Consider the following 17,072-nt stretch of genomic DNA (forward strand, 5'->3'; position numbering starts at 1 on the left):
CAGTCAAGCTCCAAGTGCACCCTTTCTTTCCCTGCTGCTTGATAAAATGGTGACACCCCCCTGTCTGCTTGTTGTCTTTGGCACCCAAAAAAAGTTTGAAAAGAACCAGGTCTACCACTGGGCAGGCAGGCATGACACTCCCAGAGAAATCCTTTTTGTGCAAGGGAAGAAAGCTGCCCAGCCAAGCATCTCCCCATGCAGATGGGGGCAGATGGGGGATAGGATTGAATCTTTTAAAGCAGGTTTCTTGATGGCCCTGGAAGGGTTTCCCGAATGGATGGAAATCAATTAATTATTATGTATTTTTAAAATGTGTTAAACCTTTATAGGATGATATGGCCTTATATGATCATGTCAATCCACCTCCCCATGGCCAATGATGGGCCTGGAGGAGGTGGGAAAGGGAGATGTCTTGGGTGGTCTATGCTTCCCAACCATATTCTGCATGATGACACCCCTTCTGGGATTTCTAGAGCCTGAAGTATGTTTCAGGGGTTTCTCAATGATAAAAAAAAGTTGAGAAAGTTTGTTCTAAAGAAACATTTTAAAAATTGGGGAATCATGGTGGGGAAAAAGGCTGAAGAGTTCAGAGCGAGTGAGTCCTTTGGAGGGCAGTATGTGGACAGGATGTCTGTCTTGCCTTTTTATCCTTTGCACAGCCCAGGTGACTGCAGGTGACTGCTATTAAGTACTTTAAGTCTACAAGACTATGCACATTTATCCACCAATATGTGTCACAGAACTCATTGAGGGTTATTTCTGAGTAAACATGCTTAGGTTTCCATGTGATTTTAGTGGGAGAGTTTTTCCATGTGATTTTTAGTGGGAGAGCCAGTTTGGTGTAGTGGTTAGGAGTGCGGACTTCTAATCTGGCATGCCAGGTTTGATTCTGTGCTCCCCCACATGTAACCAGCTGGGTGACCTTGGGCTCGCCACGGCACTGATAAAACTGTTCTGACCGAGCAGTGATATCAGCGCTCTCTCAGCCTCACCCACCCCACAGGATGTCTGTTGTGGGGAGAGGAATAGGAAGGCAAATGTAAGCCACTTTGAGCCTCCTTCGGGTAGGGAAAAGCGGCATATAGGAACCAACTCTTCTTCTTCTTCTTCTTTTTCTGAACTATGTGGATTTTAGCATGCTTTGCTTGGGACAGATTGGGTGTGTATGTATATCAGCAATTTTTTTAATCAAATGGTGTCTTTTTGTGGGAACCATTTGGCAACCCTAGTGCCCCTCACTGCTGCTTTGATCTTAGGTACAAATCACAATTTCTTCCTCATTGTTCAGTGACCGAACTTAAGAAGATCCATGCTGGATTGGACCAGTGGTCCATCGAGCCCAGTAACCTGCTTCACACAGTGGCCAACCAGTTTCCCTGGCTGTCTAAGAAACAGTGCAAAGGCCAAGGCCTTCCGATGATATTGCCTTCTAGCTTTCTTGGAAATGGACAAACACTGGAATCACCATGCTTAGTGGAAATCACTTGGTGAGCGAGCTGAATACACACCGCTTAGTGTGAGCAATGCAATTACTATTGGCATGCACTACTAATAATCACACAAGACACAAGATGGTAACACTAATATATACACACCGAGAACATACTGACAGGCTCATTCTACAACTAACATGAAAGGGAATAGAAGCTTGTCTACACATATTGTAACATATCAATCAGTAATACAGCAGAAAGGCTAATAATAAAGTGTCAACTTGAAGAGAACAATATTGGCACAAGAAAAGAGAGAACTTGAAAGGGTTGCTTACAGAGAATCCAAAAGGCCCTACTTAAGTTCCTCATCCATCATTGTGACTGGCAGAAATGCTGTGGAAAGAGATTTATTGGCACAATTGTATTCTGAAGTATCTGTGTTACTATGCAGACAGGGGGATCTTCTGCATTCGGGTACACATCTCCTGATTCTTCCTTCCCCTGACCTTGTTGTTGTTAGGTGCAAAGTCATGTCCGACCCATTGTGACCCCATGGACAATGATCCTCCAGACCTTCCTGTCCTCTACTATTCTCTGGAGTCCATTTAAGCTCTCACCGACTGCTTCAGTGACTCCATCCTCTGTCGCCCCCTTCTTCTTTGCCCTCAGTCGCTCCCAGCTTTAGGCTCTTCTCCAGGGAGTCCTTCCTTCTCATGAGGTGGCCAAAGTATTTGAGGTGGCCAAAGTATTCAGAGTTTCATCTTCAGGATCTGGCCTTCTAAAGAGCAGTCAGGGCTGATCTCTTCTAAGACTGACCTTCCCCTAGCCTTACTCAACTCTAGAAAGGGATTTGGAATTGAATGCCCTGATACCCTTTTATTATTATTATTATTATTATTATTATTTATTTGATTTGTATGACCGCCGCTCTCGGAAACCGGCTCGCGGCGGTTCACAACATTTTAATACAAATACAATATATTAACCATTAAAATTCCCCATTAAAACCCCATTAAAACCCCATTAAAACAATGACTAAGTCACAATGATGGCGATTAAAACTATTCCCGTACAGGCCCACTGGATGAGCAGAAGGGAACGGAGGATAATTGGGCATAGGATGGAACACTCTGAGGAAAAAGGGCAGTTTAGTACTGGCCTCCCCCCTCTGGGGAGAGGGGTCCGATCTTAGCCCCGGGCCATCACCCGGCCTTAGACAAACGCCTGGCGGAAGAGCTCCGTTTTGCAGGCTCTGCGGAACTCAGAGAGCTCCGACAGGGCCCGCAGCTCTTCAGGGAGCTCATTCCACCAGGTAGGGGCCAGGACCGAAAAGGCCCTGGCCCTTGTCGAGGCCAGGCGTGCCTCCCGGGGTCCTGGGATCATCAGCAGATTCTTACCCGCAGAGCGAAGTGCCCTGCGGGGGGCATAAGGAGATAGGCGGTCCCTCAAGTATGCAGGACCCAAGCCGCGTATAGTCTTAAAGGTTAGTACCAAAACCTTGAACCTGATCCGGAAACAAACTGGCAACCAGTGCAGCTGCTTCAGCAGAGGCTGAACATGGGACCTCCAAGATGATTTAGTGAGGACCCGTGCAGCTGCATTCTGTACCAGCTGTAACTTCCGGGTTAGAGACAAGGGTAGGCCCGCGTAGAGCGAGTTACAGAAGTCTAATCTAGAAGTAACCGTTGCATGGATCACAGTGGCCAGGTGTTCCGGGGGCAGGTAGGGCGCTAGTAGCCGAGCTTGGCGTAGATGGAGAAACGCCGTCCGGGCTACCTTAGTGACCTGGGCCTCCATGGAAAGTGAGGCATCCAGAATCACTCCCAAATTCCTGGCTTGGGGCACAGATGACAATTGTACCCCGTCCAGGCAGGGAAGACGCGCTTCCTGTTCCTGCTCCCTTCGGCCTAGCCAAAGGACCTCCGTCTTAGAGGGGTACAAGTTATTGTGGCTTGTATGGTTTTATGGTGGTGTTTTTATTTGTGAGCTGCTTCACACAAGTCTCTGGAAAGGTAGCATTTCATTCCCTTCAAAACCACTAAAGGTCTTTTTTTGCCATCAAGTTGCATTTGACTTGTGGTGACCCTATGGGGTTTTCAAGGCAAGACCTGTTCAGAGGTGATTTGCCATTGCCTGTCTCTTCATAGCAACCCTGGACTTCTTTGGTAGTCTCCCATCCCAATACTGACCCTACTTAGCTTCTGAGATCTGATGAGATCAAGCTAGCCTGGGCTATCTAACTCAGGGTAAGTATTTTAAAAATTGTGCATATATGATCCCTAGGGATGATTGTAGAACTGGGGACCATGGAGACCAAAGGAACGTGGGGTTGGTTTAGACCTCCGAGAGCAATTTTGTCATTGGTGGATTCTCATAGAGTCATAGAGTTGGAAGGGGCCATACAGGCCATCTAGTCCAACCCCCTGCTCTACGCAGGATCAGCCCTAAGCATCCTAAAGCATCCAAGAAAAGTATGTATCCAACCTTTACTTGAAGTCTGCTTGAAGATTCTACTTCAACACTGTGTACCGCTTCTACTGCATGAGGACCAAGAACCAGGCAGCCAGATGGAGGCGGCACAGTGTATGTGTAGATTAGCCTGAATGTGACACATTGATTTTACCAACTCACATGCATATCATTCATGCCACTTGCATCTTATTGAAGCAAAAGTTTCAAAAACCGTTTCTGCACTAGGAACTTCACTGCCCCAGCTCCTGTGCAGGAGCACAAATCCAGGGTGGACAAGGTGCACTGGACCAAATCCCCCCCCCCCCATGCGGGAGCAGGAAGAGGCGGGGCAACCTGCTCCAGTTCAACCTCCAGCCTGTAGCCCAGTGTGAACTTCCCATGCAGAAACGGTCAAAATGTTATTTTTAAAAATCCTTTTGAATACTAATGAATGCATATCTCACACACTGAGAGTCAACTAAGCCCCTGACATTTCTCTCTTTCTTCCTTCATAGATACGAAATCGTTGAAGCTAGCGGGCTGCTGCAACTGGACCCAAACGAACCGGGAGTGTTCACTGGAAATCCCTACCCTTTTGGAATTGATCCGGTAATCAAATAAGGATCTTCTTGTTTCAGGCATCTGGCAGGGGATTATCATCAGGAGGAATAAAGCATGGATACTCTTACATTCACTCCTTGAGCAACGGGAAAGGAATGGGGATCTCTGACCCTTGTGAGGTTCACCTGGCCTCAACCAGGACCAGGGGCTTCTCCATCCTGGCCCCTTACTGGTGGAATGAGCTCCTGGAAGAGCCTAGGGCCCTGCAGGAGCTTCTTCAGTTCTGCAGGGCCTCTAAGATGGAGCTCTTCCACCTGGCATTTAGCTGAGGTCAGGTTGAGGAAGATCTGGCCCCTCCTCCAGTCTGTTTGTGCCTTCAGTGCTGGGTTTGACATCTTCTGGGTACAAATGGCAGAATTTCTGGCAGCTTGGTAAGGGAGAGCATTTTTGGGGAGGAGTGTTGAAGTGGGTAGAAGGGGATTTTTATTGTTGTGGATTGTATTGTTTTAACTATGTTGTAAGCCTCCATGGGCTAGCTTACTGGGAGCGGTGGCATAAAAATGTAAATAATAATAACAACAACAAAAACAACAAAAACAATACTGAGTGAACTCCTTTGTTGATGACTATGGGAGGTAGGAGGGTTTAGCCATCTTGGTATGTTTTTTAAAATATATATTTTTATTTTGTTTTTTATTTGGTGTGTTGTGATTAAATTGGTTTTAAGGGGTTGGGGTTTTATGGGGATTTATTCTTATTTGAACTGCCCTGAGTCCCAGGAGGAAGGTGGGCTATAAATCTAATAAATAATAATAATAATTAAATAATTAAATAAAGTATAATAATAATTACTACTACTACTACTACTGCTGCTGCTGCTGCTGCTGCTGCTACTACTACTACTACTACTACTACTACTACTACTACTACTACTACATAATTTTTCCAAATTCGGATTTTGGGAAACAGAACTCAGGGAGGAGTGAAGTAGGATTTATTGAGCACTACAGAACCCCAAATGTACTGGTTCAGGTATCTCTAACTCTTATGCACAAGACATGTCTCAACTCCCATTGTTTTCAGTCTATTCATCAAATAATATTCTCTCCCGGCCCAAATATTGGGACTGATAGATCCAGTTGAATACACAGTTTTCAGCTGATAGATAAATTTCCCTTTGAATTATTAATTATTGAGTTAAATTTTAATCAATGTATATATCACCAAGCCTTTTGGAAGGACACTAAAAGAGGCCTTGAGATCACTTACAGCTTTTTGGCTGGATCCTTGCTGCTGCTGGTGTAGCTGACCATTAGATGGCAGCATTGGTTGCGAACCAGCCTCCTTGCAGACTGGAAGAGTAGACTTTGGATTGCCCTGAGTAGGGTTCTAGTCTTGGCACTCACACCTTGTTTTCTTCAAAATTTCAATTCTATGTCGTTTTTTCAACGAAACTGGTTGCTAAATGGGCTTGCAAGACACATTAAAAACTGCTGAAAAAATCACAAATAATCATATTGCCTCAAGACTAGAGTTATTCAAACCAGCCAACCAAAGGCAGGACAGCGGGCCATATTATCACAAACACATGAAGTTGCCTCATATTGAATTGGACCACTGCATCAACACATTGCTGGATATTGCATTATTGTTGGGATATGGCAATTATCTAACTCCTGCTTTATCTTACCTATGCAACAAAAGGCCATTGTGAATGACTGTTATAGCAGTAATGATTATGTAACATCCAAATGCAGCTGAGGTCAATATTGTTTATGCTGATTGGCAGTGGCCATCCAAAGTCAAAGGTGGAAGTCTTTCACTACATCTGACCCTTTAACTGGAAATACCAGGGACTGATGAGATTTCTGCCTGCAAAGCAGATACTCTGTCAGTTAGCCATAGTCCCCAATTGATGGATCAAACTACTATATTAGTCAGTTTAATCAAGAGTGTCATAAGGTAAGAGTGGGCATACTGCTTCAAATGTATCTACACCAGACCTTGAACTGTTCATGAGTTTACTCCCTGAAGCCAAGACACTCTTCTTAGAATGGGGTATTTGCTGAGCCAGGAATATGGCTGCGCAAAGGTTACTGAAATTATTTCATGTGCTATTGAGTGTAGGGTTGTGGGGCATATTAGAACAGACTAAGTGGCATGGTCAGTGAAGAACTAACAAGTGATAGATACCACCAGTGGGGAATATAGCAAGTCAAGAATGACACCCAGCACAGTCTAGGATGCCGCTATTTATGAGTGGCAGATTTTAATGTTATCTCATACTTCCTTCAATATATACTTCCTTCAAAATATACTCTTAAATTGCAGTCATAATGAGATTTTGGAGGTATCCAGTTACAGGGCTTTGTCTTGCTTGTTTGTTCATGTTGCTTTGGGGACTGGGGGGTGGTGGGGATTTCTGTTCCTCAAGTGTTCTGCACCTTGCAGAGGACATATCATTTCAATAAGCCAGCAACTATCCATCATCAGTGCTGACAGCTGCTTTTTAACTATAGTTTTAATAATATACTGATTTATTGTTTTAATTGTTTTACTGTTGGCTATTGTCAAAATGAATTGTATGCCTGACTTGTTGTTCACCACCCCAAGATTATTATTATTATTATTATTATTATTATTTATTTGATTTGTATGACCGCCGCTCTCGGAAACCGGCTCGCGGCGGTTCACAATATTTTAATACAAATACAATATATTAACCATTAAAATTCCCCATTAAAACCCCATTAAAACCCCATTAAAACAATGACTAAGTCACAATGATGGCGATTAAAAAAAAACTATTCCCATACAGGCCCGCTGGATGAGCAGAAAGGAACGGAGGATAATTGGGCATAGGATGGAACACTCTGGGGAACCAGGTCAGTCTAGTACTGGCCTCCCCCCTCCGGGGAGAGGGGTCCGATCTTAGCCCCGGGCCATCACCCGGCCTTAGACAAACGCCTGGCGGAAGAGCTCCGTTTTGCAGGCTCTGCGGAACTCAGAGAGCTCCGACAGGGCCCGCAGCTCTTCAGGGAGCTCATTCCACCAGGTAGGGGCCAGGACCGAAAAGGCCCTGGCCCTTGTCGAGGCCAGGCGTGCCTCCCGGGGTCCTGGGATCATCAGCAGATTCTTACCCGCAGAGCGAAGTGCCCTGCGGGGGGCATAAGGAGATAGGCGGTCCCTCAAGTATGCAGGACCCAAGCCGCGTATAGTCTTAAAGGTTAATACCAAAACCTTGAACCTGATCCGGAAACAAACTGGCAACCAATGCAGCTGCTTCAGCAGAGGCTGAACATGGGACCTCCAAGATGATTTAGTGAGGACCCGTGCAGCTGCATTCTGTACCAGCTGTAACTTCCGGGTTAGAGACAAGGGTAGGCCCGCGTAGAGCGAGTTACAGAAGTCTAATCTAGAAGTAATCTAGAAGATGGCTAGTCCAAGAAGGGCTGAATACAAATTAATCTGTAAACAAACAAACAAACAAACAAACAGAATATTGGCTAGAGAGCGCAAAACATGTGTAGAACAAAAACAAACAAACACCAAAGACCTTGAAGTAACACGAACACATAACCTTGGAAAATGAATATCTGTAGAAGCCCTTAATTTACACTTGACTGACAAATTAGATAATCAGTTACCTGAAAAAGGGTGCACTTAATAAACTGCTTTGCTTTTTATTATGCAACAAATTCTTCTGGAAGTATATAGATAGGTAAAGTCCTATGAGTAGTGACCCCATGGAAGACGCACACACACAAATCAGTGCTATTATTTATTTATTTATTTTTGAGATTTCTAGGCCGCCCCTCTCCAACAATCGTCTTGGGGTGACCAGCATCATTAAAACCAAATACAAATGTTGCTAAAAATATAAAAACCCATTACAAATTACTAAAAACAAAAATCCTAACAATTGTTTAAAAATCCTAGCAATTTTTAAAATTCACACTTGATAACACTTCCTAAAACCAAGTGGAGAAGATTTTTCCATTTCAGGGCACATGGTTAGCTGCATGCTTCAGCATGTCTCCCCTCTCCTCCTCCCCCCCCCCTTGAACACAGGAAACTAGGCTGAGCCCTCCTTCCTTAAATCTTGTTTTTCTATGTGGAGGGAGGGGTTATTCCTTCCTTGTGAACCAATTAGATATTCAGCCCAACATACTGGGCAAAGTATTGTGTTTCTTTCTGCTGAATATAGGAAACAGCCCTTAATCAAGTCCTGATTAGAAGCAGGAAACGATATAGTGGTGTATTCAAAATCTCTTTTGTAGCATTTCTCCCTGAGCAATGATCCAAGCTGATTATGTGTGGTGTTCTTCTCCAATCCTTATATGTTTGCCCACCTCATTGACAGTCAGAATCTTTAATCAGTTTGCATACGTTTTTCTTGGACGAACTTAGATGAAACAGCTTTTTCCCATCCACAAAAGGCTGCAGTCTGGCTCAGTTCATTGGTATAGTCCTACTGAAGAATTTTGCAATTATTAGCTTAGATAAAATGGATGACATTTTGGGGGAAAAGAGTGGGATTGTGCTGTCTCTCCTTCTTCTAACCTTAAATCGCTTTACGCTCTTAACGTCTGAGTTCTTCTTGTTCCCCAAGGTCTGGAACATTGCTACGAACAAGCTAACATTCTTGAATTCCTACAAAATGAAGATGTCTGTTGTCATGGGGATTACGCACATGGTCTTTGGCGTCGTTCTTAGCATCTTCAACCACCTGTAAGTTTTACTTCCCCATGGCTGAAATTGTTGCTGGTGAGATCTTCCTGTGAGCCATTTTGTAGGCCTACAGAGAATCTCAAGGTTCTCATTTTAGCTTGAGAGGTCACAGACCGCATTCCAGGGTGCTTTATTTGTGACTCTTATTTTATATTCACAATATAAAAATATGTTGAATTTGTTCTGTCATTTCTTCTGTGTGCCATAATATCTTCTCCCTAAAATTTTAATTTAATCTCAGCTCAAAAACTAACATTTGTCTTAGGTGACACAGACTTAGCTGAATTGTCATTAGTGGAACTCTAAATATATTTCAGTCAGAAGAGATTAAATACTGTCTGTCCTGAACAAAGCTGTTCAAGTGACAGTCACATAGTAATTACATTTAATTACATTTTAAGTGTTCAAAATGCTTCATGTATTTTCAGTAGACCTTACAATGCTCCTATAAGGTAGACAACTATTGTTGACCCCATATTACGGATGGGAAACTGAGGCTGATGAGGAGTGGCTTGTCTAAAGCCACATAATGAAGTTATGATGGAGGTGAAATTAGAACTGGGTATTTCCCAGATTTGCAATGTATGGCTGAGAAAGTTGGACCATAAGGAAGGCCGAGCATCAAAGAATTGAGGCTTTTGAACTCTGGTGCTGGAGAAGACTCTTGCGAGTCCCTTGGACTGCAAGGCGAACAAACCAGTCAGTCCTAGAGGAGATCAACCCTGACTGCTCTTTAGAAGGCCAGATCTTGAAGATGAAACTCAAATACTTTGGCCACCTCATGAGAAGGAAGGACTCCCTGGAGAAGAGCCTAATGCTGGGAGCGATCGAGGGCAAAAGAAGAAGGGGACGACAGAGAATGAGGTGGCTGGATGGAGTCACTGAAGCAGTAGGTGCAAACTTAAATGGACTCCGGGGAATGGTAGAGGACAGGAAGGCCTGGAGGATCATTGTCCATGGGGTCGCGATGGGTCGGACACGACTTCGCACATAACAACAACAATTTCCCAGATCCATGTTCTATCTCTTATTCATTACATGACACCATTGTCCATGACCTTGTAAGATACTTTTTGGTTTAGTGAGTTCAACTGAATGAGGGTCTCCATATGGTAATCCATCTCAATGCCACCATTGTCCAGATTTATTGATGAGTCTTTTTAAAAAACTTCCTTCAGTGAGTCCGATTCTGTACACTGTCAGAACCTGATTTCACTTGGCATCACTATATCAACCTGAGCCAAAAAAAAGTGGTCTCATGCAGCCCTATATCCTTTTTCTTCTTGGCTTCCACAGCGAACCCTGACCATCCTCAATAATGTTTTTTTCCGTCTTCCAGTTATTTCAAGAAGAACATAAACATCGTTCTCCAGTTCATTCCAGAGATGATTTTCATCCTCGCCCTGTTCGGTTACCTGGTTTTTATGATTATTTTCAAGTGGTGCCAGTATGGTGCAAGTGACGCCCATGACGCACCGAGCATCCTCATCCACTTTATCAATATGTTCCTGTTTAGCTACAATGATGACTCAAACAAGCCCTTATATGAGCATCAGGTATGTGCTTTTTATCTTCCGTTAAAGATCCTGAATTAACCTTGGGGAGATGTACATCAGGCAAACCCAGACTAAACATACATGATGGGTTTTACAGGGGAAATGTTGCCATGGAGTGACACTCCCCAAAGGATATGCATTTTTATTAATGTGGTTGCACAGGATGAGATTGAGAAGGAAAATGTAACTTTACATTGTCTAGTCTATTTGTTTTAGTGACAGAATTTCATGGGGTTATATGTCAGACTCTTCATTATGAGGAGTAGTAGTATTTATTCTGCTTGTATACTACCCCTCTCCACGAACGGACTTAGACCAGTTCATAACAGTAGGATAAAGCAACCAATAAAATAGCATAAAATTACTATCAGCAACTAACAGAGCCCGCCACCCTCCATCTGGCCTGCAGGGTTGGCGGGATGTGCCAGCAGTGGAAAGAGAAGAGGAAAACAGAGGCGAGATGAGGGAAAGCTGTATGCTGTTAAACCATGTTGGCCTCAACCATAGACCTGGCAGAAGGATGCCATCTTACAGGCTTTGCCTAACTGTAATAGTTTCCATCAGGGCCATGATCTCAGATGAGAGCTCATCCCACCAGGCTGTGGAGTTACCAACAGACTGGCACTTGCAGAACCAGGGGGAAAGCACCTGTCAATGATACTCATGCAGAGCCAACCAGCTGAGAACAGTTGGATACACTCAATTTATTTTGCAGTCACCTTGATGTGACCTTTCCTGGTAACATAAGTTGATTGTATCAATAGGCCCTTACTTCATTGTGTCAACATACCCCACTGTGTGATTGTACGTCTCTTACAACAGAGCAATCCAGTTTGAGAATATTCAGGAATGTAGGCTGGCTGTTGTTCCAGGATGTTCGTAATTCTGTGAGTTTGTCCTGACAAGCCATCCACTGTTTCCCCACACTGGTGCTGATCGCTCCAAATTATTCCACAGTTCATTGTGAACAAACAGCAAGGGAATAGTTTGCTAACTGGGAGGCAATGGTTGGTTGACTGTTGCTCACCCAGCGGCTCTTATCTCTATAACTGTGCTGGGGTTAGAATATCAAACATATTCAGTTCGTTTTTCCTCCTGCAGGTTGAGATTGTTAATTATGTGTGACCTGTCGATAAGGATTCACGGGACTACTGCACCAGACTGATAATTTCAGTGGAGTCAGAATGTGCCTCTAGGGTTCTAAACACAATTAGCATCCACTCACTGCTTGTTTTGTGCTGCAGATTACTGCAGAATGACACATCTATTTTCCTTCACAATTAACACTGGCAGTTTTGATCTTGCTAGCATCTGTCCATTGTAGGAATTTTAATGACATTTTTTTTGGGAGGGGAGGTGTGTGTGTGTGGGGGGGGTAATAACAGGAGAACTCAAGGTTGATTACTATATAGAAGAAGAATTGGTTCTTATATGCTGCTTTTTCTCTACCTGAAGGAGTCTCAAAGTGGCTTACAATTGTCTTACCTTTTTCTCTCCCCACAACAGACACCCTGTGGGAGACGTAAGGCTGAGACAGCCCTGATATTACTGCTCGGTCAGAACAGCTTTATCAGTGCTGTGGTTACCCAGCTAGTTGCTTGTGCAGGAGTGTGGAATCAAACCTGCCTCGCCAGATTAGAAGTCTGCACTCCTAACCACAAGCTGTCTCTGAGATACACCAAGTCTCTCAGATAGGAATCATCACATGATGATAGTTCTCCACGGAGAGCTGGAATATGAAGAGAGGAGACATTACTGAAATTAAAGCATAGATCAACAAAATTTGAGTCTAATGGCACCTTTAAGACCAACCAAGATTTATTCAATGCGTGAGCTTTCATGTGCATGCGTGCTTCCTGGGACAAAGCTCATGCATTGAATAAATCTTTGCTGGTCTTAATGGAGCCATTGGACTCAAGTTTTGTTGTGCTACTTCAGACCAACACGGCTACCCACTTAATGCATAGCTGTACAATAGCCACACCTAGCCAGGTGTTCAAGGTACACCCTGCAGGCAAGGAAGTGGCTTCTCAAGCACAGCAAGTTGGCTCACATGGAAGTTTTGGGGTGAGGTTTGCTTTGCAGTATAATCAGCCAGGAAAAGCTGCTCTTCTTCTACTGGCTTCAGAGCAACTGAACTGCCAAGGTCCTGTCATGTGTCTGAGTACCTGAAAGAACCTGATGAGGGCATGCACCTTCCCAGTCTTGATGGGGTGCAGTTTACCACTCCACTCTGTCAGGAATCTGGGAATAACCCTAGATTTCTCCCTTACAATAGAGGCCCAGGTCACCAAACTAGTTCAGCTGGCATTTTCCTACCTTCGCCAAGATTGGTGTAGAGGTTAAAAGTAGTAGTGTCTAATCTGAAGAGCTGGGATTGATTTCCCAGTCATCCACATACAGCATTTGCTGGCAGGGGCTCATGGAAATTGTAGTCCATGAACATCTGGAGGACCACAGGTTGACTACCCCTGTGTTAGAGCTCTCTCAAACACCTACCTCACGGGGTGTCTGTTGTAGGGAGAGGAAGGGAAGGTGATTGTAAGCCACTTCGAGACTCCTTCAGATAGTGAAAAGTAGGGTATAAAGACCTACTCTTCTTCCTATCTGGCCTCAGAACAACTGGCCACAGTGATCCATGAGATGACCACCTCCAGACTGGACGTCTGTAACTCGCTACATGCAGGCTTGCCGTTGGTACAAAATGCAGGAGCTCAGGTTCTGACTAGGGACCTTGGAGGGCTAATATCCAACCTGTCCTCCAGCAGCTGCACTGGTTGTCAGTTGTATTCATGGTCAAGTTTAAAGTGTGGGTTTTAACCTTCAAGGCCATATGTGGCCCATGCCCTGCATACCTATGGGACTGCCTCTAGAAATATGTTCCCAGAAGAGCCCTGCAGACAGCCAACACAAACAGGCTAGTGGTTCCCAGCTCCAGATAAAATTGGCTGGTGGAATGAGCTCCCAGAAAACATTCAGGACCCTGTTGGAGCACACTGCGGGCCATTCCGCACCAGGATCTATGTAGCAAATTGGTTTCGGAACGAAAAAACTCCATTTTAAATAGTGGAATATGTCGTTATGCATACCTGCCTTTGTAGTGGAATCCAGTTGCATTTCTATCGTTTCCCACGGGTTTCCAGTCTCAGCAAAAATTGCTAGCCAGGAAGCGATATTGCCCAGGTTTGTCCCGCCCCGGCCGTCAATCAAACCAGCAGCCAGTGGGCGGCCGTTATCATGCTCCCGAAAAGACCCTTTCCCTTTAAGGAAGGTTAAAAAAAAAACACGTTGCAACGAATCTGCATTGATTCGTTGCAACGGAGAGACCCATCTAGCTAGCAGGTGGTGTTTGAGCTGCCGTTTCAACGTTGCCACGCTCCCCCCCCGAGTGAAAAAAAATACCCCCCCCCCCACACACGGGCGTGATTTTCGGCCAAAAATGGAGTGAAAAATAAAGGGAAAATAAATCAGCAAACGGGGCTGTGTGGTGCTTGGTGCTTGGTGACTTAAAACAGCTCTGGGGAGGGACTGCAGCCGGGGAAGCCTTGCTGGGTAAACGAAGGCTCGCTGGTGTGTTGATCTCCGCTTGCTCCGAGAAAAAAAAAATGGCAATTGCTTTGCCAGAAGATCAGAGGAGAGAGCCAGGGGGAGGGACTTTGCAGAAACCACAACAATGGTAACGCACAGGACTTTCCCGCTAGTGTTGCAGATTGGTTGCGAGAGTGTAGCGCTTTCCGGAGGGTGAATCCACTTTTTGGGACTTTCCTGGAAGCACTACAACGAAGCGCTTTTTGCGGATCGGTTTCAGGAGTGTTGCAGACTGTTAACAACATTGTGCATAACAGCAAATTAGTAGCAATTTCAATTTGCAACCATTGTGCAATTTTGAATGAGTGCGGAATGGCCCTCAGTTCTACAGGGCCTGAAAGAAAGAGCTATTCCTCCAGGCCAACAGTTGAGACCAATAACATCTTCAACATCTAATTGGCCTCCCTCTTGAATTGCACCCCACCATTAATTCTGGTCTTAATCCCCAAGGGTGGAATTTTTTTAGAAAAGATTTTAAAATTGCTAAATTGTGCTTTTAAGGGTATTGTTGGGCATCTGTTGTTTACTCCCCCAGTCTGCCTGAACAGAGGGTGGGTTAACACCACAAAAAATGTCATACAGAAGCTTGCAGGAGCCAATCAGCTCAGATAACAATGATTAGCAAACACAAATGATTTATTAGAAATGTGCTCATCTGCACATCAAAATACTGTTAGAAAGCTGGGAAGTTGCTACATAATTAGCCATGTCAGTAGCAACTTTAAGTTGAAAGGTCTCTCAGAAAATCGCTCAGTAATTTCACCATCTCTAGCCTAAATAACAGTGTTCCCAGAATCCACAGGATAATTAAACAGGCCAAGTCTCCAATTTAAAGCAAATTTTGGGCAAGATGGTAGACTTGATCTGCTTGACAGAAGTTTTCAGCATCCAGTAAGCCAGCAAAATTAGGAACTTCTGGCTTTGGTCAGACTTAAATTAGATCACATAAGAATAATGTAAGTGTATTGCAAAGGGTTATAAATCCAGATCCACACCCCCACATATGCCTTAAAGTGTTACTTAGTCTCTTTGAATCTCTGGCAAAGAGGCTGGCCCAAGAGGTGGAGAAGGGGATGATGGAGATCTTGGGTAGTTAGGTGTGCAATACCTGCTAAATGCAGGTCTGGACTTCAGATAATTAGGCTGTTGGCACCGAGAGATACTGGTGACTATGGAAGGTATTCATAGCTTCTGCAAGCTTCAAGAATATAGAAGATAATCAATACCTGGGGACGGGCTCCTACACGGGGAAAAACCTTTAAGAAGACTAGAAAGATTAAACTTTCTGTGAACATGTTGCAATGGAATGTTGTGTGTTGTCACTACACTCATGTGGTTATAGTGTTTCAGAAATGGCTGATGTACTTTGGGACAGTTCAGTAGCAAAACAGATTACATGTGACTTCAAATATATGTGAAAACAGGCAAACTGAAGTATGGTTTAAAAAGCATCTTCCAACACATGTGCAGATTTGTAGTGATGCTATCTTGATCTGTTGAAATACGGAATCCAAATTTTCAGTAGATCTGGCGGGTGATGTGCTGCTGCTATTTTCTGGTGTTATAGAACCATGTCAATTTTTTTTAAAGATATCTTGCATTTTTTCATGTTTTTCAAAATGTATTTTTTTCTAGCAAGAAGTGCAGACCTTCCTCGTAATTATTGCCATTATTGCTATTCCGTGGATGCTTTTGATTAAACCCTTCGTCCTTCGTGCTAATCACCAGAAAGCTCGACGTAGGGTAAGGATGACCGTCTCTAGAGGCATTGGGCTTTTATATGCATTGTGTTTGTTAGCGAGTCAAAAATTAAACACAACTATGATTGCGTTGTCTCCACTTCTGCTTAACTATCAATACTTTCAGTGGATGACCAATGAAATTAAGCCAAATGGGAACTCTCTGGTAAAGTGTCAAGTAGCTTGGAAACTGAATCAGGAGGTCTACTTGGTGATGTGTCAAGCAACAAAAGATGCACCTGATTGTGACTGCAATTCCTGGAAGTGGGCATCTGTATACTGCACTGAATCCCAATGCTGAAAGTTCATTAATACATTAAACTGTTTTTTTCACTAACATGCTTGTAACATCAGCCATTCTCTTTCTTGTAAGCTGATATCTCCTGAAATATCAGAGAGTCCCACTGGTGACATTGAGGTGGAGATCATTAAGTCTAAGCTCTCTGAGAAACCAAGCCAAGAAGACCACAGTGATGGTGGTCATGGGGGACATGATGACCATGAAGAAGAGGTAGGATTATGAAATAAGCAGACTTAAAGAATGGCACTGGGAAAGTTGACCTCACCCTCTTCACTTTTGCACCTGTGTGGATATTCTTATCCATGGTTTCTCTATATATTTGGGAAACAGCCTGGGGGGGGGGTGGAACATGTCCAGCTTTCCAAGTTGGAATAGGGCTAATCAGGGTGCAGCCAGCAAAGGGGCCCTGCCCCTGCAGCCCTGGACTCTAGCCTCTTTGCTCTCAGATGCGCCTCAGTGCCTGGAGCCAGCAGCAGGTAAGGGGAGAGGGCCCTGGGCAGAGGGTCGTGGTGGAGGGCCTGCTAACGAGGGCCTCTTGACCTGCTAGGCTGGGCCTGCTAACAAGAGCCTCCCGGCCTGCTGACGGCCTGCTAAGGTGCTCTGTCCTGGGCCTGCTAACAAGCTGCCCAGCCCCCGCCCACCCCACTTGATCCGACTGCAAGCTGTGGCCCAAAGCCACCTTAAGCTGCCTGGCCAGGGCTAGGGGAGGGGG

At 44.4% G+C, this 17,072-nt stretch overlaps 1 protein-coding gene across 2 annotated transcripts in view; it reads left to right on the plus strand.

The window, feature by feature from the left end:
• The window catches only part of ATP6V0A4 (ATPase H+ transporting V0 subunit a4), a 41,890-nt gene that overhangs the window by 20,863 nt on the left and 3,955 nt on the right, over window positions 1–17,072 (plus strand). For both annotated transcript variants that reach the window (XM_077339802.1, XM_077339804.1), the window contains exons 14-18: window positions 4,400–4,493; window positions 9,058–9,176; window positions 10,516–10,732; window positions 15,956–16,063; window positions 16,433–16,570. In XM_077339802.1, coding sequence (XP_077195917.1) covers window positions 4,400–4,493; window positions 9,058–9,176; window positions 10,516–10,732; window positions 15,956–16,063; window positions 16,433–16,570 — 676 coding nt within the window. The remainder of the gene's footprint in view (window positions 1–4,399; window positions 4,494–9,057; window positions 9,177–10,515; window positions 10,733–15,955; window positions 16,064–16,432; window positions 16,571–17,072) is intronic.

The sequence above is a fragment of the Paroedura picta genome, chromosome 5, assembly GCF_049243985.1.
Source record: "Paroedura picta isolate Pp20150507F chromosome 5, Ppicta_v3.0, whole genome shotgun sequence".
In the NCBI taxonomy this organism is placed as follows: Eukaryota; Metazoa; Chordata; class Lepidosauria; order Squamata; family Gekkonidae; genus Paroedura; species Paroedura picta.